This window comes from Falco naumanni, chromosome 7 (genome assembly GCF_017639655.2).
Source record: "Falco naumanni isolate bFalNau1 chromosome 7, bFalNau1.pat, whole genome shotgun sequence".
In the NCBI taxonomy this organism is placed as follows: domain Eukaryota; kingdom Metazoa; phylum Chordata; class Aves; order Falconiformes; family Falconidae; genus Falco; species Falco naumanni.
Window position 1 is genome coordinate 246,409 of NC_054060.1, and position 25,364 is coordinate 271,772.

General features: G+C 44.9%; 2 protein-coding genes across 5 annotated transcripts in view; both read left to right on the forward strand.

Moving 5' to 3' along the window:
* Nucleotides 1-15,389, forward strand: part of ZNF592 (zinc finger protein 592) — a 38,410-nt gene extending 23,021 nt beyond the window's left edge. The window contains exons 5-10 of one of the 2 annotated variants that reach the window (XM_040600540.1): nucleotides 2,373-2,549; nucleotides 3,344-3,500; nucleotides 6,379-6,657; nucleotides 8,057-8,169; nucleotides 11,914-12,049; nucleotides 13,401-15,389. In XM_040600540.1, the coding sequence (XP_040456474.1) occupies nucleotides 2,373-2,549; nucleotides 3,344-3,500; nucleotides 6,379-6,657; nucleotides 8,057-8,169; nucleotides 11,914-12,049; nucleotides 13,401-13,898 (1,360 nt within the window). In that variant the 3' untranslated portion in view covers nucleotides 13,899-15,389. Of the gene's footprint in view, nucleotides 1-2,372; nucleotides 2,550-3,343; nucleotides 3,501-6,378; nucleotides 6,658-8,056; nucleotides 8,170-11,913; nucleotides 12,050-13,400 lie in introns of those variants that run through there. The other variant, XM_040600541.1, reaches the window with a different exon arrangement.
* A 93-nt stretch (nucleotides 15,390-15,482) lies between these two features.
* On the forward strand, nucleotides 15,483-23,084 carry SEC11A (SEC11 homolog A, signal peptidase complex subunit). Of its 3 annotated transcripts, XM_040601199.1 has the most exons (6): nucleotides 15,483-15,615; nucleotides 15,733-15,842; nucleotides 17,825-17,974; nucleotides 21,932-22,051; nucleotides 22,579-22,636; nucleotides 22,797-23,084. In XM_040601199.1, the coding sequence occupies exons 1-6, from the start codon at nucleotides 15,565-15,567 to the stop codon at nucleotides 22,845-22,847; spliced, it is 540 nt and encodes a 179-aa protein (XP_040457133.1). In that variant the 5' UTR covers nucleotides 15,483-15,564; the 3' UTR covers nucleotides 22,848-23,084. The 3 variants fall into 3 exon arrangements, with proteins under 3 accessions (XP_040457133.1, XP_040457134.1, XP_040457135.1); XM_040601200.1 differs by lacking the exon at nucleotides 22,579-22,636 and having other exon boundaries at nucleotides 15,486-15,615; XM_040601201.1 differs by lacking the exons at nucleotides 22,579-22,636; nucleotides 22,797-23,084 and adding an exon at nucleotides 21,292-21,440 and having other exon boundaries at nucleotides 15,486-15,615; nucleotides 21,932-22,045.
* The last annotated feature ends 2,280 nt before the right edge of the window (nucleotides 23,085-25,364 follow it).

The window sequence follows — 25,364 nt, forward strand, 5'->3', positions numbered from 1 at the left end:
GAATGTAATGCAAGACCATCTCTTGTTAGCTGGAGGAGTGTTTGTGGAAGAAGCCTGTTGGATATTCCTGGATGTACTAGCCAGAGCTTGCTGTCAGGATTAGCATTTGTTCTTCATTTATACTTCGGGGAATTTATTCTCCCACAATAACACGATTCCTGGTGTTACTATACTAGAAAGTCTCTCTCCCCATCTCACGTGAATCAAGATCAGGCTTGAAGGCAGGGCTACCCAAGTATTGTCATGTTTCCCCAAAGATGACACCAGCTGCTGTCACTGCTTCCCTCTCTAAATGTAAGAAAAGAGCGTTTCTGTATATATTTTTTGGGGAGAGGGTTTGGTTCCTTTGGGATGGCTTCTGCCTAACCATCTTTTGAAGTGTAACTTCAAAGTGTGGGCTTGTTGCCTAAACACTGTTGGGAGGCTTATTCGGAGGGAAGGGTAATCTAGCGGCTTGTTTGTTTTTGATATGATCTTGGAGCTCTTCCAGTTGCTCAGTAGCTGGGGTCCATCTGCGACAGCAGCATCTGTGCTGTAGCACCACCGAATGCATGAACCCTAATAGTGACGCAGCAAACAGCAGACCTCAGAATGAAGGAAGAGAGGTATTTTTAAGGCAGCTTAACTCCGGGCTTGCCAGAGGGAGTTATCCTTTGTGTGTGTCTCGTATCCTACTAGCACAAGTGTAGGTCTCCTGGATTGCCCAGCTGAGCTCCTCTGCTGTAATGGTCCGTACATGGTGCTGGCTTAAGTGGGTATCTGCCGTTAGTAATTTTGATCGAATCTTCTTAGGAGAGGCTATTCTGGTCCAGGATCAGCGGAGGTGCTCCTATGGGCATGGTAAACCCTGCAGCTGGTGTGGCTGAGGCAGGCGAGGGCAGGTGTCTGCATCCTCATGTGTCCTTGTAGCGTTGGTGTGTGGGTTTTCTTGGAGCACAGCAGGCAGGTAGGTTCTCAGGAGGACTATAAGAGTTAATATAGTAAGGCTGCCAGCTGTTGCCTTTTTGGGGGAGTATCAGGCAAGATCTGTCACAGGCGTGCATTTGGAAGAGAGGTAGGCTGGGACCGGTGGGGTGACCCTGGCTTTCCTTTTGGCCTGGGGTTTATGTTTTCAGCTGCCAAGAAGAATCCTTTTGCTGTCCCATAAGCAGGTTCGTTACACAGTGTGCAGCACCAGTGCACACACCAAGTTGAGGTATTACTTATTTCTTTATTCCAGTCTGTGCAAAGTAGGGAGCTAGGTGGTAGCACGCAAATGTCTAGCTCCCTGGTTGTCAAATTTTACAGTATTTACACAGTTTAGCATACAAAAACATCACCTTCCTTGGTTATAAGTTACCCTTCATTATTTAGTACTCAGATTCCCATTTGTCAAATAATTCTTTTGCTTCTCATGTTAATTAGTTGGCATGCTGTCTCAGCTTCTTTTAGGACTGGGGGATTTCTTGAATCAGTTGACTCGATCCTCCCCCTTCTGGAATGACCTTTCCCCTAGTTGTGCTGAGCTCCTTGCCTGTTATAAGCTTCCTATCAGCCCATCCATCCATAGAGGTGCTTCTTTTGTGAAATTCCTTTTCTGAACAAAAGGATTTGCCAGCAATGGACATACAAAGTGCTTGTAACCTGAATTAACCATTCACAACTCATTTGCTCCAACTATCTCAACACCACCAACAACACATTCAGTTCCATCAACCACCCAATGTCACTTTGGCTCCATGTGCATCCTCTGCTTCTTCCTCTCTTTCCTCCTGGAGCATCTGCCCAGCTCCCAGACAAGCACTTCCCAGGGAACACCTGTGTCTTTATGATTTTAATGAGCTTAATCGGTTCCTGGGTGTTTCTATTGCTGTTTTCAGTATCTTTGCTGGTGCTGTCATTATTTTCTGGTGCTTAGTGGAGTATGAGAAGCAATTGTACAAGATTACTAAGATTTCCTAGCTGAATATTCTTTTTCTTTTTATTTTGTACTGGGGACTAACTGGTGTTTATGCTACTTACTGCTACCCAGCGGTCTTATCAGATACTTTTACTTTAGTTCTTCACATGTACCTGCGGGGGAATTGGCGTTCACAGATACAGGGCTGGCATTTTGCTGAACCACATCTTCCTTTATTCTTTCTTGGTTGTTTTAGTCTCTGAAGGCTTCTTTTATAGATCTTGTTTACTTGTCACTAACATCTAGTTGTGAGATCATTCTGGCTTGTGAATTCCTGCATTGTATTCCTCTGTGACTCTTCCACAGTGCTCCTGAAAGAGACAAAACGAGGACCCACTGTAGCCTGGTGTTTGCCTCCATCTGCACTGCTTTGCATGTGTGTTGGAAGCAACGCTGTGGCTGTAACTTGGCTCTTTCTTTGTGTGTCCCCCAGGTGCATCCATTGTGGAGTTGTCTTCATGACCCTTGCCATGCTGAAAGTGCACATCCATGAGAAACACTGCGAAGTCTTCCACAAGTGTTCTTTTTGCCCAATGGCCTTCAAGTCGACCGACAGCACCATGGCTCACATGACCAGCCAGCACCCAGAAGAGCCTCATAAAACTACTCAGTAAGTATTTGGGGTTTATCTATTCTGCTTTGCTGTGTAGCTCTAGGATTCCCCCTTTCCCTCCCAGATTTTTTCTGCTTTTGGTTTCTGTCCTCATATGAGAAGATCTGCTGCTTTGGCTGGCTGGCAGAGATCTGTTCCTACCTACAGTGTGCTCTCCTTGGTATGAATGCAGTCTCCTGGGTAGGAGGAGAGGATCTGGGCAGGGAAGAGCTGAACATCTGTAAAAGGAACTTAATTGTTGCCTCTTTGTCTGGCAGGACTCACAGTGGCACCTCTTGGTAGATGGCTCCAGGGCAACGGCTGCATCTGGCACCTGAAAGGAAGAGCAGAATAATGCTATGCAGTGTTGCCCTGAAAAATCACTAGAGAGAAACCACCTGTTTTTTTCAAGTCTGTAGCTTTCCCCTCCAAGGCTTGAGCTAGTGCCAGAAATGCATGTTTTAAGGGAGGAACTACGGAAAGGTGGGATTGAAGGTAATGTGTAGCTAGCTAGTATACTTTGGGTTTGCTCCCATCTGCACTTACCGACACACACACTTAGGTAGTTATACATATGCGTAGAAGTAAACATATTTTTAGAAAGCTGTGGTATGTGCCTCAGGCATTTTGTTGTTCTTCCCAGTTGAGTTAATGGTTCAGTTGTCTGCGTGGGTGTGTGTTGACAATGCACTGAGCGTACAGCCCTCCTCAGAAACTCATCCCATTCTGAAGTTGCTGAGATAACTTCTTCCACTGTTTTCTTAAGATAGCTAATGTAGAGAAACTGAATTTACTTTTTTTAATTGATCCAGGGTGATATACAAATGCTCTTGCGAGACGGTCTTTAACAAGAAGAAGATGCTCCAAGAGCATTTCCAGCAGAACAGCAAGTTGTTAGTGGGAGTGTTTAAGTGCCCACAGTGTCAGCTGGTTTATATGCAGAAGCAGCAGTTAATGCAGCATGTCAAGGTACGTAACTCTCACAGCTTACTGGTACGGGGTTCTATTTTTTGAGTTCACCAAGAGTTTACATCAGCTGTGTGAGGAAATTGGTTGAAGGAGTGGAAGTTTCTTGAGTAATGTTTTAGTGGAAAAATAGACTACAATGATTTACAGTATTGTCTGGAAACATCAACGGAGCATTTTGTGTTAGTTGGTAATAACGCAAGCAGTTACTTTCATCTATATGAATTTAACCTTATGACAAAGGCTTGTTATCTATGGGTAATCTTTTTGATTTACAACTATTTTATATTAAATCCAAGGAAGTGATTAAACAGGGGCGGGAGCTTTATCTTTGGTTCGGAGACAGGGAGAAGTATTCTCTGCCCACAGTTACTTTATTTACATAGTGAAAGCTGAATCTCCCTCTTCTGGGTGCTCACCTAGAGAGTTTTGGCCCCTTTGCAGCTGCCTCAGAGAGCGACTGCATGGCATTTAATGCCCCACCTCCCTGGCTGCTCCCCTTGCCACACCAGATTGCAAGAGGGGAGGGACAGAGGCAGAAGCGATTGCCCTGGAGGTACCAGCCTTTGGGCAGTGGGACCCCGGCCTTGTGTGCATCCATGCTGGCACCACTCAGGCTGCTCCAAAGGGTGGTCTGAAATGGATAGTTGTGTGCAGCCCCAAAACTTGGTGGAAATGGTGGTCTGGAGAGTGCTTTAAACCCGCCCTCCCTCAGTGATGGCTGGAGCAACCACTGCAATAATTGCACTATTATTCATTGCTCTTTTATATATATGAAAAGCCGGTTATTATCCATTTGGTGGTGGTTTCTAGTGGGATGCATGTGATGACTTGCAGATCTGATTGTCCCATAAATGTGTGAGCACCACATTTTTCTGTTGCCTTAGTATGTTTCTATGTACAGCACCTATACAACACTGTTGGGGAAATCCTCTCGGAAGATGTCTTGGTGGCATTCTGAAGAAAAAGTTTGCAAAGTCTTAATTTCCCGTCGATTGGAAAGAAAAAGTGACTTTTTTTTTAGTCAGTGACTTTATTTTGTTTAAACTTACATTTTAAAAAGCAAGACGTTTCATTAGCTCACTCCAAAAAGCAGAACCTGTTCAAAACTACTACTTTGTTCTCTCCCCCATGCCTTTAACTTGCAAATCTGGATATGCTTTGCGTGCAGTAATGAATTAAAATTTGAAGCCCTCCTGTGAAGCTGATGATTGCTGATCTTCCTGTACTATAGCTAGGAAAATAGAGTTGAGGTTAAGGCTGGGACCTTCAAAGAGGCATTCAGCCCTAATGCAAAAAGACGAAAAGACAAGATGGGCTTGAGTTGAGGTGCACAGTTTGTTGCAGCTTATTTGCAAATCCCACCCCCAGGGACTGCCTGCAGCAGTTTGTACACCGGCACCCTGACATCTCCAGTACAAAACTTTTGTCATTTAACCAGCTGTATTTGGCCATCAACAAGTCTTTGAGATGGTAATTGAAGAAGGCTTTTTTGGCTGTGGCAGGGTAGTAATTGCACTAACCCATCTCCTTTTCTGTCAGATCCTGCTCCTTTATGTAATACAGAGTTCATAGGAGGTGCTGTCTAATGTGTGCCCATGTGGAAAATAAAGAAACCATGTGTCTTCTCATCTTCCCTGGCTTTCTGTTGTTAAAGCATAGGAGTAGGAGTTAGAAGGTCTGGTTCCTGTTACTGATTTTGCAGAGAAGTCAGTTCGTTTTTCTGTGCTCCTTCTCCCCCACCAGTGGTGTAATAACAGGAGAAATGGAGTAATGGGTAATAATGTACTCTGCTCGGAAGACACTCTTGAAATTTCCAGATGGGCAGAAAGGTGAACTGTTCATGTTACCCTAAATAACTGGGAATGCTGTGGAGCAGCTGTCATTGCTCTGCCATTGTATGAAAGAGCTTCTGCGGACATCAGCTGGATCAGGTGCAAAGCACACAGGCTTCTTGGATGAGACCTAGTGTTTTGAAGTTTGTTTGGTGTCTAACCCACAGAAAGACTTCCAAAGGCCTGGGGTTTTTGTGTGTTGAAACTTTACCCATTATTAATTACTATGCACAATTAAACCTCAAAATTATCCTTTTGTGTGGATGAACTGTTGTTGTTCCTAGGGGAGTTTCTTGAGGGTTTTTTGGTATGTTGCTATTTTACTTGCTTTTGCTTTCCCACCGCTCTTCATTTCTGGATTATGTTCCTTGTGTTCAGTTTTCTTTGTTAAAATAACTTTTTGCGAGACTTTGGATTTTGGCCTGTTGAACAACCAAAGAGCCTGGAGATGTATTCCTTATAGGGCTGGTTTCTGGCTTCATGCGTGCTTTTATTTGTCAGGAACAAAGCAAACCATGAAAATGTAAATAGCAATAGACTGTGTGGAATTGAAGAAAGCAGAGTTGGAGAAACTGAGAGGTTGTGTCTTCCCGTCCCTAGAGCAAAGATGAAGCCGCTTTGGAGCCCCCAAGATAACAGCAAACATTTCATTCAGAGCTTAACAAAGCTCAGTGGTTTTAGAGCTTAGGCTTTTGAAATAATGACAATTATCATTACTCTTCTATTACATCTTCCCTGTTCAACCAGAGTTCTCAGAGGTCATCTGAACTGTTAAACAGGCAGCACCAAGGAGCTGCTGTTGTCATGCAGGAAACATAAATAGAAGCTTCATGTTTCTTGGGAAAAATCTCTTGCTGGGGAAAACACAGCCAGCTTCAAGGCAAAGTGGGAGGATATGGAGGAGCAAGATATCAGCATATTGTTTCAGGGTGTGAGGGGCTTACATTATTTATTTAAATAATGAATGTTATTTATTTGTAAATAAAAGTGTGTAATATGAATTACATATAAATGTTGTGGGTGATTCCGTTATTGTTGTTATCCAGGGTGTTCATGGAGTCCCCCAAAATCCTGAGGAGCTCTCAAACTTTCCACAGAAATCTGAGAAAGCATCAAGGAGCCAGTTTCATACCCTACCAAAGGAGCTATCAGTAGCCAATGGGACTTCCCGCTCCCCTCTGCCAAGGAAGGACATGAGGGTGGAAGGACACAATCCCGAATCCAAGTCCAGACTGAGAAGAACAGGTTGGACTTGCAAGGAGTGTTCACAGTGGATCCCCGATAGGGAAACCTATGTGTCCCACATGAAGAGAAGTCATGGAAGGGTAAGGACTCAGGTGAAACACTTCAGCTAGATAATAAGATATTTTTAGCAAAAGAGTCTGATAATCATTAATATTTGGAGCAAAAAGAAACCAAGAATCTGTTTGCCAGCTCACTAAGGAGTAAGCTCAGGGCCAGAACAAAAAAAAATTATGTAGCCTGTTGTAAGCACACTTTCTGTCCTTGATACTCTACAACCTGCATACCTCATCCTCTTCGCTGTTCCTTCTCCCACTGCATCTAATGTCAGGCTTCTGGCTTCCTCTTTGGCTCATCAGGGTAAGTGGATGGAAAGTCATGTCTTCTCCAGTTACTGGTTCAACAGCCCAATCTAAACTATCTACACTCAACGTTACAGAAGGACGTACAGTTCCTCTACATGATGTATTGTTTGGTAGATATCACTACATCTAACTGGGGAAGAGTAACAGATTCATGCAGTGTGCAGAGCTATCATTATAAGAACTAAATCTCAATTTTGTTGGTTTCATCCAGCTGAAGCATGTTGCTTTGACCTACTTCTGTCAAGCTTATCCTTGCTTGCTGACAGAACATAGGCCAAGATGGTGTGTGCAGCCAGATTTCTTAGTACTTTGGCATCAGGACTTCTTGTTTGATATACTGAGTCACCCTTCCCAAGTCCCATGAGCACAGGCTGTGGAAATGTGGATTATGGTCTTTGATTCCTCCTGGCTTGACTTGGGCAGTGCAACTTGTCCCACTTGATACGTATCAAGGGGAGATGAGTGCAGGGTGAGAGTGCTGGATTTTCCCATTTGAATTCTATAAAAGTAGGAAATTTGCCAAATATTTAAGTTCAGTACACATATATTCATTAAACAAGTCTAAGAAGTTTTTAAATGGAATGCGTGCAGGTTATACAGACTGTAGTAAAAGGAGGAGGCTAGTTACAGGGCAGAGTTGTGTAGGGGGACAGGGATATCACACATGGGTAACAAGCAGGACTGTGTGATGCTTTTTAACATTTTGTCCTTTTATTGTGCTGAATTATGAGGAGAGAGAAGGGTAAGTGGACTTGCACTTCACTCTAGGGTCCTGCTTTCTTCTGGGGCAGAAGGGACCTTCCACTGAATTAATTCTGCAGAGGGTCCTGCAGTGACATAAGCCCACAGGAGAAGCAGCTAATGCAATTCCTATAAAACAAACAAAATCAGGCATGTGCTTCAACTAGTCCTGATTTTTGTAAGACTGGTGCTGATATTAGCCAACTGTTGGCCTGAGTCTAAGTGGGACCCCAAAATCTCAGTGATCTTTTTCAGTGGAAGGAGGGATTTTTTGCACCTGAGAGGTAAGATCCAGATGAAGAGCATGGGAATATTAGAATCCAGTCAGTGCCTTCTGCCTCGCTGTTATTAAAAGATATTTCTGTTCTTCTGCTAGTCTATGAAGAGATATCCCTGTCGACAGTGTGAACGCTCATTTAATGCCTCCAACAGTCTGCGTAGACACATCCGCAATAATCACGATACAGCAAAGAAAGTTTATACTTGCTGGTACGTACTGAATGCTGCTTTTCAAATTTGTTTTCAACAACAAGCTAATCCTTCAAGTTTGGAAGCCCTTTGTAATAGATCATGTCTGCTTCTGTCTACCCGAGGCTATAAGTTACTGAGGGAGAATGAGAAGAATGTGTTCAACATGAGAGACTCGGTGGCTAAAATAAGTCCTTGCTTTTGACAGCACAGTGCCCTTTGGAAATGTAGGTTAAGGTTTGATTTGAGATTGGCACGGCAAAATGAGAATGATATTGTGCACCTGTGTGGAACAGCCAATAAAATATTGGGCCAAACTTAGTTCCTTCGTGGTTGCTGTAGTCGTGCATCACTCTTGTGCCTCCCCCGTGAAAAAATGGTACAAAAAATGTGTCAAATCCTAATGAACCAGGGCAGTAGGTCTTGCCACCTCTTTACACAGGCAGAAATGACTGCAGAAGCTGCAGGGCGATGCCGAATTAAGCCTGGTGGATTTGCTTGGGAAGATGCACGTTGGAAAATGGATCTGGAGACTTCAGACAAGACAAGCTATATAAATCAGCAGTGAATGAAAATCATTGCTGGTGAACATATTTTAACTGCAAGTACCGTCTCAGTTCAGGACAAAGCCCAGTGTTTACAAAACTGCCTCTGCAACTGCTGTGTTCTCATCTGCCATTGCAGAATAAGTCATACACCAAGCGACTGGGCAGACTTGCTTCCTGTCTCATTCTGAGACATCCTTCTGAAACAGAATTAATGCATATCTGTGTTGGAATGAAAGTTTGCAGTGATGTAGGTTGGGAGGGTTTTTTTTTTATTTAACTCAAATTTTCGTTTAATGCTGGTGTTTCTGAAGAGTGTGGTGTCACTTTACTGCACTTAAGTTACTAAAAGCCTGTCTTGAAGAATACATCCCTCATGTACTTTATTTCTTCGGACTGCTTAGTGAGCCATAGTAGCTTTTAGTAAATGGATAAAGTATTGGCATCACCACTAGGGCCTGATAGGAGTACATCTGATAGGAATACATTCCTGACGCATTTTTCGGCAAGGACTTCTAAACTTTCCATTTCTTGTAACTGTGATCTGACTTGGAACCTCTGGAGAAGATGAAATGTTGGCTCCTAGTATTTTTCATTCAGCTTTAAGTTTGTGGGTGATGGTCTTTGGCAGGGGTCCTTAAACTACGGCCCACGGGCCGGATACGGCCCCTCAGGGTCCTCAACCCGGTCGCTGGTATTTACAGACACACACAGCCCCTGCCCCCCCTGCCCCGCCAGGGGCTGGGGTGGAGGGGGGGAACCAAGCAGCCGCAGATGACTGCCTGCCACTTCATCCGCGTGCTGGCCCCCTGGTTAAAAAGTTTGAGGACCCCTGGTCTTTGGAGTTACACGCGCCTGATTTGTGTAAATCTATTCACTGTGGATCAAGTGTTTTCAAAGTGGAGTGTATCAGAACTGAAATGAACATAAAGCCTAGCTGGGAAGGAGATCTGTATAGAAATACCTCATAACCTGGGGGGTGCCAGCCTACTGTGTGCATTGGCTTTATAGGCCCTGGAGTCCAGTTTTTCTGTAACCTTTCAGAATGACACACAGTTGTGGACCCACAGCTTCACTCAAGGGTCCGCTATCATTCCATGTTTACAGCTAGAAATTCAAGTAAATTGTGGTTGTGTTTAATTCTCAAGCTTGTAGTTTAATTTTCAAGCTCCTCAAAATCTGTTGATGAAGTCTTAATTGAACAGTGGTTGTGCTCTCTTTAATCATTGTAGTGGGAGACTTACTGAAATCACAGTACTCTTCAAATGAAACCTTTTCCTTGAAATACTTGTCCCAGCATCTCCAACGGCTGCTCTTTGGATCCAGTGTCTCCTGTTCAGTCTCCCCTTTGATCCCTTATAGTTTGTCCAGACCGCTGTTCTAAAAATCTCCTCAGTGACTGTTATTTGCAAATTAGAATTCCTTTGAATTCCTTCTCAGCTCATTTCTTCAGTCAGTAAGAGAACACATCTCTGCTTCTCCTTTTCTTTTCCCTTGGTTAATGGTGTCTGTTTTCCTTCTTCCCACCAGGCAGTTTGCATCAGTCTCACCTGTTATTCCCTTCAGGGGTTTTGACACCTTAACTTCCTATCATCCTCCTCTCCTGGATTCCATGTGAAGCATGAGTAAAATTTGTCATTAATCCAGCAATTGAGTATTTTTGTGACTCCTGCATGCTGTCTTTTAGGTGACCTCCCTCTGACTCTGAACATTTGAGGCTGTGATTTCCCTTTTCCCCCTGCCCTGCTTAGGTCTCTACCTCTTGTTAAATCTGTAGGGAGAAACCAGTGATGGAGGACTTGCATGAACACCCTCCTGCCAAGCTTGTCACTGGAGTAATTCAGGTTAGAAAAGCATCTTTCCCTGCTTACATGAAAAGAATTCAAAATTAGGACAAATTGCACAATATTCTGATGTTTTATGTATTTTCTTTCATAATTTACTTGGTTATTGTTGTGAGAACTTGCTCTTAGTTTCCAAGTTTTAAGTACAAACTGCCTGGAACACTTGATTTTCGACATGTTTATTTTTGATAAATACCACTTAACCTTTCGTCTTTCTTCCATGAGGGAGAAAAATTCCATCATTATTAAATGTTAATTTATCATCTAAGCAGTTCCTGTTAAAAACCAGAAGTATTCAATGAGCACGTCTGCATTTTCACATCATTACTGACTGTTGTTTAATTTCCATCTAGTTACTGAAAGATCAGTAGGAATCTTCTTCTCTCCTTTCAAAAGATGTCTTTGTTGCCCAGAGACACTTCATCTCCTCTCTGTTGATTTTCATCCCTTGCTGCCTACATTTCAACTGCAATTTGTGCATTTCAGAAAAGTCAGGTGTTACTTGCCTCATTGCTTGGGTCAATACGGAGCTGGTGGACCTTTCCCATGTCACACTGGCAGGCAGCAGAAGAGTACAAAGTCAGTCTCGGGTTTCCCAGTTGCTAACAGAGACCTCTGTGTACTTCACCATGCTGCAGAGACGTGGTTTATGTGTCTGCAAGGCCTGGCACTTATTTCCAGTAGACCTCAGTCATCCAGGAGTGAAGGTTGTTTAACAGATGGCATATCCCCTTCACATCTCCTTTTGAAATGTCAACCATGCTTTCTAGCAGCTCTTGAATCCTACCAAGTTTTAACATGAATAATTACATATAAATGATGCGTACACGAGTGCTTCTTCCTGGGTTATTGCAATTAATGGAAGTTCAGCAGTTTTATAAGCATGTTAAGTGTGTTATGATACACATGATTTTGTGGATGTGATGCTGCACTGGTGCTTGGGAACGCTGGGTGCAGAACTGGGTTCTGCTGCAGGCCTCCTTGGTGTTACGCAAGTCATGAGGTCCCTCTGCATGGAGGTCTCTCATCTGAGAGTCACTTTTCTCCCATGTATTTTCCATCTTGATTATTTATCTTGTACTTGTGTAGCATGTATCACGGTGAGCCAGATTTTCACTAGTCCCTGTATTTATTTAGTACATTCCCATTCATGCTTACTGTGGAAAATTCTAAACTGTGCTAGATTTCTCTCAAGGGTAATGTTTTATTATTAAAATGATGATTTGTTGCATATTTTGGTAATTTAATAGTACATTACTCATCAGCATCTGTCTCCAATGGCACCTATTGGTGTGGCACATAACAGAGCTGTTTGGATGGAAATTAACTGCTTGGCATTTCCTTTAATAAATTTTCTTCCTTTTTGTATTCTCAAGGTACTGCACAGATGAAAATCAGACATTTCCTCAGCCATTCATGCTGGAGAATCACATCAGCCTCATGCACGGCATCAAAAACCCAGACTTATCCCAGATGGCCAAAGCAAAAGCTCCAGAGAGAGATACAGCTGAAGTAACTGATATATTTTCATTGAAAAATAAATGTACCTGGCGAGTAGGTGTTCACTTTAGGGTTTTTTGTTGAGCCGCAGCCTTGCAGCCAGCAGTCAGGCCCTCTCATCCATACGGCACATTTCCTTCCCCTCCTCTGAACTCCATCCAGTTTGCTTCTCTCTGGCAGTGTCAGAATCAGAACTGAAAGTGCAGCTGAGCTTCAGCAGCACCAGGGCAACGTATCTTGCATTTTTCAATATATCCTTGGAACATGTGGCCCTGTGTTTTTATCTTTTACTGGCCGTTTTTCAGTCTGCTTTGTAACCAGGTCTTATTTAGGTTTGTTATTACTGTCATTTTCCCCTGCCACTGTGTTCACCAGCCTGGTACATTTTTCCTCTTTCTCCCTTGTTTTTTTCTGCTAGTTACAAACGACTTCTGTTATGAGAACTGCATTCCTCCTAAGTAGGACTGTATCATTTTTTTCAGCAAATGTAACTGTTCAACTCATTTTATTTTGGGCCAGTTTGGAGCAGAGGGTTGGCTGATTGGCCTTCTTTGCTCCATTTACTTTGAAAATAGACATACGTTTTCCATATGACTGCAATTTATTTTCATCTGTACCCTAGCATAGAGGGGTCGCAGCCAAGACTGACTCCCCTTTATATTTATGCCACAAGGAAACCTGGGGTAACTCAAGATTTCACTTTCATGAGCTGGTGGCTGCTTCCCCCAAGCACAGCCAACATACCAGGGCACCTGGCTAAGCAGTGGCGGGTGGTGGCTTCACATGGCTCCAGCTGCTCTGCAAATACAAGCCTATAAGCTGTATCCTAAACAAAGACTGCTCAGTGCTGCTGGATGAGGAGATAACAAAATCACATGATGGGACATATCCAAGTGAGCCATCCTCATGGGAGGAGAAGCACACTGTGGGATTATAAGACAGAAGGGATGAGTTAATGAGAGATGCTGTGAAAAAAGCCTGAGTGGAGGGGAAAATGTTCGGAGTTAAATCTGAGAAGCATTGTCTAGGCTAAGGACCATCCCTGTGACCCTCAGCTGTCCCTGCTCTGTGGGCTCCTTCTTCCCACACCACGTTCACATTTTCTCTCCCAATCATGTTTCTGCCCAGCCAACCCCTCCCAGATCTCCCACCCCATGTCACAGGACAGCAGTTGAGATCCTTCATGCTGGGGTGAGGCATTTGGGTACTGGTAGGAAAGGCAATGCAACAGGAGTCCCTAGGGATGGCTTCCTTTAGTTTGTATCCAAATACCAATGCGTGTTCACCCTCGGGTGTCTTCAGATACGCACTTATTCTTCCGTTGGCTCGAACAATAAAGTAACTTTAATCTTATTTTTTTAAGGCAAAATCTCCGAAGAGGATGGCAATGGATGAGCTGGGTCAAGCAGAGACCACTGCGGGTTCAGATGTGCCACCAGCCAAAAAACTGAAAATGCATTGGAAATGTGCTAAATGTGGCTTTGCGACAGACATCAGTACTGAGTTTCAGGAACACATACCTCGGCACAAGACAGACAGCTCCACCTACCAGTGCTTGTTCTGCGGCTTGTGCTACACCTCTCACATCTCTCTGAACAGACACCTCTTCATTGTTCATAAAGTAAAGGATGAAGAGGAGGAGGAGGAAGAGGAGGAGGAGGAAGAAGATGAACAGCAGAAGTTACAAAGGGAGATGAGTGAAAATGGACTTGAGAGCTATAATGGTGAGATGAACACTATGGTAGAAGAAAACCTGAAATGCAGAGAGTGTAGAAGTGACTCAGCTCTTTGTGAACACAGTCAGACTTCTGGCGTGGAGGGTCCTAACAGCACCTCGCAGAACAATCATTCAGTCTCTTAAGACTTAAAAACAAAAAACCCTTTTTGATTGGTTGGGGTTCTTTGTTGGGTTTTTTTTACTCAAAATACAGGGTGGGGATAGGGTGAATCTTTGAAATATTCTGTTGATTTTTTGGGATGGACATTGCTTTCCGTTAACTTCTATTTGTAAGGGAAATTTAAAAACAAACAAAAAACCAAACCCTGCCATTGCATCCTAAGCACTAACTCTCTGCCAGACCAGAGAGATGAAAAGGGAAAGCAGGGCGAGAATCCTCGCTGGAGCTTGTCCAACTCCTGAGGATCTAGGAGCACTTTCTGCAGCTGCAGTTTCCCTAAGATGAGCTCTCTTCTTATAAGTGTGCACTGCCTCAGCCTCTGCCCGGAGCCCCAGCCTTGCCTTCCCTATCTTGCTTTCTTTCTTCTATTTATGGCTTCTTTTTTCTCTTCCCATCCTGCTTTTGTTTTATTCATTTTAACTCATAACACTGTCTCAGCAAAACACACTTGTCAGGACCATGCTGGCGGATCTGGGATCTGGTGTGTTACACGGGATGGGTTCAAGCTGTAAGTTGTGCTGATACTTCTTTAATTGCCCAAATAACAACTGTATTTTCCAAAACACAATGTAATGAAATGTCTTGGGCCTGAATCATCCTGAAAGAGAATTTTGTAGCCCCTGTCCTCTTGGGTGAGCACAGCTCAAAGCTACGTGTTGCGTTAAGGAGGGTCTGGTCCCCCTTGGGGATGTGTTGGTCATGCATCAGTGGAGTTGTGCTGCTGGAAGCCGTTCCAGGGCTGGGTGCAGCTGGGCCCGGTGCTTGGTGGCTCATCCTGGCAGGGAGCTCGGGGCAGAGCTGGGGGGCAGGTTGGCACCGTTCCCAGAAGGGGAAAACATTCCCTGTCTGTGACATCACCTGGAGGGAAGCTGCGGCGGCACTCCTGACAGCACTGGTTTGTGGGGGGCTCCCTGGCCAGCTTGTTGTGAGCTGCCAGGGCAGGAGGGGAGCATGGCCCATGCTGGCAGCAGCGGGAACCAGCATCCCGCGGCGCGGCGAGGGCTGGTGTCCGGCGGGGCTCAGCAGGGCCTGTCACATGGGAGACGTTTCTTTCCGTGCAGTCATATTGACTCTTTTTGCTCACTCATTCCCGTCACACATGTGCTTCATGTAATATAATTATCTTCTTACCGTTCTTTTTTTATTATGTTGAGCCAGAACCCTGCTCGTTGTTTACTATGACAATGTTTAAATAATTTAAGAACTATTTATCTTATCGCATTCGGATCGCTCACCTTCTCGTCTTGACGTGTTTTGATACAACAGTTTGGACTCTTTGTATTTTTTGATACGGTGTACGTTAGCCTAGGGGATGTTTTACCAGGTAGCCTACGTAGAGTTAAGGATAGCAGGGGGCGCTCCCGAGCCATCACGTATCTATTTAACCCGCAGCGGCGTCTGTGCCTTGCTACGATGTTTACTTCAAAGTATTGCAAATAAAAGCATCCAAGGGTGCCTGCCTGGGCGTCGTTCTTGGCTCGGGCCGCCACCGCCGCACCTCGGCCGCCTGCCTGCGGGCGGGGCACAAGCGGCGGTGACGCGACCGGAAGCGGGGCTGGAAGCGGAAGCGGGGCCGGAAGCGGAAGTGGGGCCGGGCGGGCGGTGGTGCTGCCGCGGTCGGGGCTGGCGATGCTGTCGCTGGACTTTCTGGACGATGTGCGGCGCATGAACAAGCGGCAGGTGCTGAGCCGGGGCGGGGGGGTCGGGGCGGGCCCCGGGGGGCGGGCCGGGTCGGGTCGGGTCCGCTCTGCCCAGGCCTGCCCGGTCGCGGGGCCTGACGCCCCCCTCCCCCCGCAGCTGTACTATCAGGTGCTGAACTTCGGCATGATCGTCTCGTCCGCCCTCATGATCTGGAAGGGGCTGATGGTGGTGACGGGCAGCGAGAGCCCCATCGTGGTGGTGCTGAGGCAAGTTCCGTGGCGGCGGGGAGGGGGGGGGGCTGTCGGGGGGACTGGTACAGCCGTCGCGCTGCGGGGTGGGGGTGAGACCCCGCGGGCCTTGGGCAGGGGCCGGAGAGCGGCGGGCGCCGCCCTGGCGTGGCGGTGCGGGCTCGCTGGGCCCACCCGGAGGAAGTTTTCCTGAGGGATGGGGCAGCTGGAGGGTCCTGCCCCGTCCCCGGCGGGCGAGAGGCTCTGAGGATTCCTGCTCTCGGGTCAGGCAGAGGAACAGCGAGGGAAGAGGAAGTAGGTGAGCAAGGCTGGGAGCATTGCGTAGAAATAGCATCTCACCCTTCCACTTCTGCCAGCTGGATGGATTGTATGTTGGAGAGTTAGTCCTGAGAAAGGGGAAAGAGGAGGAAGGACTTCAAAGAAATACGGTAAGAGTGGAACTCGCACATTTCTGGACCGTACCAAACCTGGAGAAATGCTGAGTGCTGGGGGCAAGAGAGACTTGAAAAAGGCAGGCCTTGAAGCAGGGGATGGTGAGCCCGTTGCTTGAGGGGGGGATCATTCCTGTATAAAAGCAGTGCTTATGGCGGAGCTTGCCTTCACATCAAGGCAAATGGTACTTCCCGTAGTAGAAATTGTGGTAGCAGAGCATCACAGTGCGCTGGTACCTCCTGCTGTGCCTGTCCGCGTCTCTTGTTGCTGCTACATCAATGGTTGAAGGATGTGGAGAGCCTCAGTTAGTGAAAAGGAAGTTGAAATCTTTGAGATGCCAGGTAATAAATTCAGTTAGTGAAAAGGAGTTGTTGGGGTTTTTGAATAGGAACTGGCTTGCCGAAATGCCCAGTGAGCTTTATTATGTGTTACATCGCATCCTTAAAAGTATCCGCTAACTCTTCTTTCGCAGCTGCTTGGTTTTTTCCAGGCCTTCTAGTGAGCTGTAACATGGCCGGGTAAAGGGGAGCCTTAACTGTAGTCCTTTCTATAAGAGTTATTGCTCTGTAACTGGATATGTTTTAGGTGTTGCATGTTGTCCTCACAAAAGTGCCATTCAGTAGGTACCACCAGCGCTACTCCCACCCTCCTGCTGCCTGGGACAGGTTCCTTGGGCAGCCATTGGATGCTGGTGTGGATATTGCACAGGGCCTGTTCTGTGGCCATGTCAGCCTTTGTGTGTGTCTCTACGTTGGTGTTAATTACTGCATGCCCTTTAACTAAACTCCCTCCTGATGGGCCTGTGAAGTACAGGGGAGACGTTTCATGCTGCTCCACCCAGTAAGATGGGCCATTAGGTCACATCCCTTCTTCACTGATGTGATCTTCTGTTCTCAATAGCAGCTTCTGAGCTGTCTCAGGATAAAGCACAAATTTATGCAGTACTTTAAAGTTCATCATTTTGTTTTGTACTGCATTATTTATTTGGACTGAAAAAGGTTAAGTAGTTTGTAACAATTGCCATTTACAAGACGGGAAGAGAATAACTTGAATAGTGGTGCCTGAAATGAGATTAAGCAAAGTGATTAATCACAATAACAAATTTTTAGCACACCTGTCTGTCTGTCTGTTCCAGATGGGGATACAAGAGCCTGTATGTTTTCAGTGCGTGGTTCGTAAAGATGATCTATCTAGCTGCAAAAAATAAAAATAAATGAAATTAAAAAAGCTTCCCACCACTGCAGTGCTGCCATTTAGCCCTATCAAATAAAGAGCTCAGAAGTCAAAAAGATACTTAATAACAACAACTTTGTTAAGAAGAAAGCAGAAGGCTTTTCCTGTTTGGTGTGCTTTTAACACTGGCTCCTGGCAGTGCTCTTTTCCCAACAAGTCAATATTGCTGGTAGCATGGTGATTGAAAATCTTATTATAATAGAGGCTAGACATCTGCCTGGGCTCCAAGGTGGTTTTCTTAGGAGTTCTTCATTGAGGTTCTTGTGAAATTTTTCTTAAAGGACTGTAAACTCCAAGACCTGATTCTGATATTTTTAATTGCTCCTCTTTTTCAGTGGAAGCATGGAGCCTGCATTTCACAGAGGAGATCTCCTGTTCCTCACAAACCGAATTGAAGATCCAATCAGAGTGGGAGAAATTGTGGTCTTTAGGATAGAAGGAAGGGAAATTCCTATAGTACATCGTGTCCTGAAAATTCATGAGAAGTATGTCAAGAATTTTGGGAATTGTACTGCAGATGTTTAGCTAAATGTATTTTTCCTCAGTTCCTTGGATAAAAAAATGAGTGGGATGTCAGTATATTCAGGTGCTGTAGGAAGTAATGTTGAAGTTTCAGACAGGCAAAATCTGCCCTCCTTGGCTTACTTATAAAGATCACCTAACAGAACGCACAAGGTGGGGTGTCTGTTCCAGTGTCCTGGGCTCCCTGTGTCACTTAATGTCTCCTGTGCCATCATTTCCATCCCAAGCTGCTATATAATATTACTGGGTTGTCTCCTGTAGGTATGGATGCATTTGTGTGTGTGAAGTGACTCGTTTGTAGAGGTAGAATGTACAGAAGGGGGGCATTCTGTGTGTAGCATGCATTATTTTAAAACTTGTCTTCATAAGGTCCTAGTTCCTGCTGTCATGCAGAAGCAGGGTGTTCCTTTTCTTTGTAGGAAGTTTTGCATTCTTATACTTGGTGCCTGTATGTGCTGCACGCTCCATATACTGTTCATTCTCTAAACATTTAGCAGGTTGTGTGTGTGAAGGAATAAAGCGCAGTTAGTCTGGTTTGATTGCTGAATAGGGCTTGGTTTTCCAAGCAAGGCTTCCTCTGTAGCCATGAGCCTTCCTATTTTGCTGGATGGAACTGTGGCTGCTCCAGGCTGGTCTGTGGGGATCCAAGCCAGCCCTGTGTGTCACTTGAGTGAAAACTAAATCTTGAACTGAATGCCTCATTCTTCAAACCAGCTCTGAGAGGGCAATAATTGGATGGGGTCCCAGCATCTGTTTCTGCTGAGTAAATAAATGCCTGCTGCAGTATGAATGAACTGGAGCTATACTAGCACTCGAAGATCTGTTCCTAGGTTAAGTGAATCACTTTTATCGTGTGTAATGGTGGCATCTGAGGATTGCTCTAGTCAAGTGAGGTCGATGGGATAGAGAAGGTCCCTTCGCTCAAGCGTTCATAACAGCCACAGCTACAGCTGTTGGGACATCTAGACCATTTGTCTGGACCAATGTCAAGGCCGACAAACTTCATGCACATAAATAGTCTGGCTGAAATCCTGGCTGTGAGAGAGTGGCACCTCTCCCAGTAGACAGAGCAGATTCTTTGCTGTTCACATGTATTCTGTACCCTAAACGTTTAACAGCGTCAGTTTTCAAAGTATTGTTCTTTGGTACCACTAATTTAAAAACAAGATCAGTGTGCTTGGTAAATTTGATGCCTAACGTTGCACGTGCACTTTTTGTGATGTCTTGGGAACTCCTTTAAACAAAACGCCACTTTCCTGCTCTCCTGTTGCATGCTAAAGGCTCAGCTGGGCTCTCGTGCTGCTGTTTGGGCTTATTATTGAAAAGGCAAGAAAGGTCAGGGTCTTCTCTCTGCTCTCAGCCAGTGTATAGGAAGGAGAAGCAGACACCTGCATTCTGTGCGGTAGTTCATCTTCAAATATTACCCACTCTTCTTTTTTTGCCTGGCTCTATCTCACCGCTAGGTATTAAGGTATCCAGTGGTTGTTTTTTGTTTTGGTTTGTTTTTTTTAAATCTAACAGGATCATAGGACCAATCCTAGATTCTGTGAAGTAAACCATTGTCCAGTGTTTTGGGTTTCATTTAAATAAAACAACCAAAGACAGACCTGATCTTTATGTTAGGAAAGATAAAACTGAAAAATCTGTACTGTGACCTGAAGCTGGAGTCTGAAGGCAGGACTCTGAGATATCAGTTGCTGCTCTCACTGTTTAAAGAATATTTTTCTGGTGCCAGTTTGGCATTCAAGAGTGCCCTCTGAATGGCTGGAGTTTGCCATTACTTCCTATAGTTATGGACTGAATATGAAAGTTTTGAAAAGGCTCTGTGAAAGCTGACAGGAATGTCAAAATGAAGGAAAACAGAAACCCTGTTCTCCGCGATTTTGTGGCAACTCAGGCTCCAGTTCACATCAGTAGTGTTTCAGTACAAAAATGTTTTTTACTTGTTAGCCTTTTCTTTGTTCAGCACGAAACTGAGTTCATTCTTTGTCACTAAACATTGAGCCTGTGGTCAAAATTTACTTATTGGTTTTGGTGCAGGACAGTCAGACCAGTTTTCGTTCGCATTTCAGACAGGAGAGCAGCTGTGCTGTGGGTTTCTCATACTGGTTCATGATAAAGCACTGAATCCGCTCAAAAAGATAATGCACTCTGATGTCATCAGTCTTCAGAGCTGAAACTACATTATCTGCACCTTTGGGTATCTTCATCTTTTTCCAGACTGTTATCTCTAAGCTCCTAGAGCAAGCGTCCTCAAACAACGGCCTGCGGGCCAGATACAGCCCCCCAGGGTCCTCAATCCGGTCCCCGGTATTTGCAGACCCCCCTGCCGGGGGCTGGGGGGGGGGAAACCAAGCAGCCGCAGATGGCTGCCTGCCACTTCATCTGCGCCGGCCCCCTGGTTAAAAAGTTTGAGGACCCCTGTCCTAGAGTGTTTGGCTCACAGTGTGGGAACAACAATGTGCTTTGAAGAAAGGTCTGTTCTTCCCCCCGACCCCCTTTTTTTTTGTCTTCTAAGCTTCTGTCAAGTAACACACATTAGTATTCAGGCATAATGAAAACAATCAGCACGAGCTCTGAAGGCTTTCTGCATACTTGCCTGTGTTGCATTTGATCTGTCATTTCTGTGAGTAAGCTGACAGAATCAAGCAAAAATAATGCTCTGGCTCAGCATCTGCTGTTATGTGCCACAGGGAGATAGATGACTGTGGCTGGCTGATCCCTGAGTAGCAGCACAAACTGGTGCTTAGAAGCAAGCATTGCTGGCAGGCCAGCAAGCTGAATGGAAATTACTGAGGAAGGACGCATAACGTGGTATATAAAGCTAGAGCGTAACAGCAGCTGTTTCCTCGTCAAAGCAAAGGTTCATCTGCTCTAGGATCCTGTTTCTAGCAAGCTAATTCATCTCGAGACAAAGACTAGAGAGAGTATATAGTGATAATTGCCCTGCTTTCTGCAAATCACAATTTCAAGCACAAAGTCACAGTTCTTTATTAATAGCCTCCCTTTCTTTGTTACACGGAGTATCCAGTCACTTTTTTAACTGATACAACTTTTTGGTATCCAAAATATTCTTCCTGAGAGACATGGTTTAGTTTGCACTGTTGTTAGTTCTGCATAGCACCTTCTCTGGCTTGTTTTAACATGTTACCTCTGAGTTTCATTTGATGCCCTCTAGGTCTTATATTGGAAGAAGCAGTGAAAAGCTGTTAGTTTGTTGCTGTTTGTGTCATTTATATTGGACTACCATTATATCTCCCATCAGTTCTGTCTTTTCCAGGCTGAAGAGTCCTGGTCTGTTGTTTCTTGTATGGAAGTGGTTCCAGACCTTGTTATCCATTTCTGAACCTTTGCCAGTTCTTCTCTCCATTTCAAAAAAGGATGTAGGGGGTTCAGAACTGCACAGAGCATTCAAGATGTAGGCACATCGTGAGTTCATGCAGTATCATAATGGTATTGTTTGTTTTGTTCTGTCCCCCTTTTCCTAATAATTCCTAAGTTTCAGCTTGCTTCTGACCACTACTGAGTGTTTGCTTTAACCCCAAAGTCTCATTTTGGGTGGTAGTACAGAGCCCAGAACCCAACATTTGTGTTTGAAGCAAGAGAAGCATCAACATGAGAGAGGTCAAAAGCAAAGAGGCGATAGCTGTACCTTCACTAGAAATGGCTCATCCTGCTGGTTCTGTTCTTAAACTCTGCTGGAAAGCTTGGCTGGGGGCAGAATTCATTCTTTTATTGGCAGGGGTTTTTTTCAAACTGTCTGCTTTCCACTGCATTTGGCAGTTTCCCTTTTTCATCCTGCTCCAATGTGTAGGACACTATTGCTTCTAATATCTTGGTGTTAGTCTACATGCTTGTTCTAGAGCAGCTTTTATTAAGTTCTTTTTCTCTGATTTACCTGGCTGTCTTGTCTTTGCTAGGCAAAATGGTGACATCAAATTTTTGACAAAGGGAGACAATAATGCCGTTGATGATAGAGGGCTGTACAAACGAGGGCAGCACTGGTTGGAGAAAAAGGACGTAGTAGGACGAGCAAGAGGGTAAGTGAAGTTGAAGAAGATGTGACTTCTTACACTGCCATTCCCCAGTGCCATCTGTCAATCCCTCTCAAACTCTCCCTACTGGGTTTTTGTGACCTGCCTGAAAGCATTTCAAAAGGTACCATGGAGAGTTAAAAACCAAAGGTAGTCCAGTCCTTAGTTTGGCTTAAGCGAAGGCGTCGTGCTGTGAGCTACATCCTGAGATTTGGATGCTGGAGGGACACCGGTGCAAAGGTAGTGCACACTCAGGCGTGATCAGAATTTTCATCAAAATTATTCTGCAAGGCACGGTCTTTGCAGGCAAGTGAGGTCTGAACAAGGCAGAGGCTAAAACACGCTCTGCGGTTTGTTGTCACTCAGCCCCCACTGCCATGACTTCCCTGCTTGGGAGGAAGAAGTCCCAGGCCTGTTGACTGTAGCCCTCTGCGTGCTGGAGTGGCTTTTCCTTTGTGCAAGTACCAGGGCAGTGCTTCTCCTGTATGCAACCTTGAATAGTGTTTGTTTTAATAAAAACTTTATTCTTGTAGATTTGTGCCCTATATTGGAATAGTGACTATCTTAATGAATGATTACCCAAAATTTAAGGTAAGAGCTTTCATTTTCTGCCTGCTTCTCCCGCCCCAGCTAAAATACTTCACGAGAACTTTATTCACACAGGCAGAACCATTTGCCCTTTGTTTGCTGCTCTTACTGCATCTTTAGATGTGAATGTGGACTCTTGTGTCTTCTCTTCTTTCTCTTACAGTATGCAGTCCTCTTTTTACTGGGTTTGTTTGTGCTGGTCCATCGAGAGTAGCTTCTTGCACTGAAGTATGAGGTGAAGGTGCCATGGATTTTTTTGGATGAACGTTTTAAGTAGATGGTGGTCCAGTGTGCCAGGAGGAAGAAGAAAACATGCATTTCAAAGCTTCTTGCCAGTTTGGGTTTGTTTTGTTTTTTACTGCATAAGGGCAAATGTTTGTCACAGTATTTCCAATGGTTTGTCACATTTTAGCATTTTTAGTGAGTTTTTATATTAAAAATTTAAGCCAAACTGTTCAGTGTTTGTATTTTGAAGCTGAGCTTCCTCTCCAAGTGCCTACAGGACTGGGTCCTCTAAGTCTGTGCCTCTGCTGGGCAAGCGTGACCTCTCCCTGTGCTGACTGAACTGTCAAACGGTGAGCTCTGGAGGTGATGTTTTTTCTAATTCAGAATTGGAATAAAGATTTTGCGTCTTTCCTAGAACAAGCCCTGCCACGTTCTTCGTTCTTGCCCTGCTGAGTGCAGCCTTGTTGCCCTGTTTTCCTGGGCGGGGGGCCGGGGGGCGGGATGTGTACACCTCGGCTTTCCCATTGCAGACTGACTCCTGAAGCCTAGCAAACTAACTTGTGCTTTCTTTACAGAACAGCAGTGGTTGCTCATCTCATTTCTTTTTGGTGAGTAAGCGGTCCTGAGCTGTGGATCGGTTTGATATTTCTGTGTTTCTCTAAATCACACTGAAATAGTCTGCTTAAAGACTACAAGGTGTTTTGGGCAGAAAATGGCAAAGGATTCCTTTGTGTGTAAGCTGTCATTGCGGCACTAGGTAACAAAAGAATTGAGATGGGAAATACCCATAGCGGTATGGCAGGGATGTTTTAGTAGGATGCAATAGTAAAATTTTCTTAGTTTTGGAAATGGGTTTTAGGTTTAATGATCCCTGCAGCTGGCCATGTCTCTTACAGCTCACCTGAAAGCTACAGAAAGACTGAGCCCCCACTGCTCGGAGGTCTAAAAGAAGAAACCACTTGTCACCATGTGCAACAGCTTTTTTTCTAGGCTTCTGGTTCATGATGGTGATCCTTCTTGTGTAGCTGTGGTGTCAGAGGAGAGCCCAAGGAAGAGGTGCAAGACAGAGACTAGTTACCAGCTTCAATATAAATTTGTGCCACCTGCACAGTGTGATTGACCATTATAATTTGCCTCCACAGTGTGTAAACTGACTCATGGAAACATTTTACTTCCCCTTCACTAGGACAGATTTTCACAAAAGCAGGCAGTGGAACCATGGTGCCATTACCACCTCTGCTTGAGGCTGCTTGATCCATTTTCTACAGTTTACCAACCAGCTGTCTCGCTAGGACAGCTTCCCCCTGGCAGTGGGAGCCACTTCTTGTGCTTTCCCTGGGCATTCCTCAGTCTTGCAAAATCTACACACAGTTCAAAGCTACTGTGTGTTTTTCCAGGTGCGTTTCATTGCATCCTCTGTTCCCTCTTTTTCATGACTGCTCTGAGGTTCAACAACAACAGGGATCGTTAAAGATGATTGCCACTGCCATGAGTACAGCTTGTGTAGCATAAAACATCAGGAAAGGCAAGGACAAAACCCAGTAGGGTGTTTAGGGTCTATTTTCAGTTTCTTACATATGTACCTCGTTAGGCTTCTCAAGCCTGTCCGATCTATGGAGGTGAATTGTGCTGTTAGTTATGTCCACAGGACCGTTTTGCTTAATGCTTAGTAGCTGGGCTGACCTGTGGTGTCCCAACACAAGTTGGTTTAACCAGGTGGTTTGTTCCCTGGGTAGGATGAAGCAAAAAAAATCATGTTTGGGACACTGCAAAGAGTCTGTGAAGGGATCCAGCCCTGAGCCTTGGGCCTGTGGCTCTTTGAGTAATTGTAACTTAATAATAAAAAATGGTAATAAAATCTGTATCTCCCACTCTCAGTGCTGGAGCACTTGAGAAGAGAATGTGGGTACAGAGTTTTTCTGAAATGCTCAAGTCATGGATGGGGTGATTTGTCAAAAGCCAAACCTGGCCAGCAGCAAGGGAACACAAAATCTGTGAGAGCTGCTGTGACCATGGAGGACCTTCCTAAGGACTTGGAGCAGTGTTTCTGCCTTGGCAGGTCCCACTGAGGCTGAGTCTATTCCTCTGCTTTGCCTTTAGCTTAAACTGGTTTTGTGCATAAATTGTTTTTTAACTTGGGCTTACGTAAAGGACTGAGTTGAGCTCTTGTGAAGTCTGCTAATCGACACCTTACGGTGAAAACTCACTGAAGGTGCTGCTGATGCTGTTCTCCAAGTCCTCTCGCATTCGCACCCTTTGCAAAAATCTGAGCATGCAGAAGCAGTTGTGTTACTGTTACTGAGTTAATTTAACAAAAAAAAAAAAAAAAGACTAAAATACAAAGGATTTATGATTATAGAGCAAAGATGAGCTGTTAAAGATCATCTGCTGAAACCTCAGTCCCAAGAGAAAAGAAATGGTCGTTCTGGGATGTTAGGAAAGGGTAGCCTGTGGGTGCTGCTGGTGGCAGGGTTACCCTCCTGGTGTGGCTGGTCACTGGCAGCAG

What these genes read in the sequence shown, in the direction of transcription:
- SEC11A (XM_040601199.1), top strand. Translation starts at nt 15,565, where the DNA reads ATGCTGTCGCTGGACTTTCTGGACGATGTGCGGCGCATGAACAAGCGG. An exon ending in GGCGCATGAACAAGCGGCAG is followed by an intron (nt 15,616 to 15,732) that starts GTGCTGAGCCGG and finishes CTCCCCCCGCAG; the next exon opens with CTGTACTATCAGGTGCTGAA. An exon ending in CCCATCGTGGTGGTGCTGAG is followed by an intron (nt 15,843 to 17,824) that starts GCAAGTTCCGTG and finishes CCTCTTTTTCAG; the next exon opens with TGGAAGCATGGAGCCTGCAT.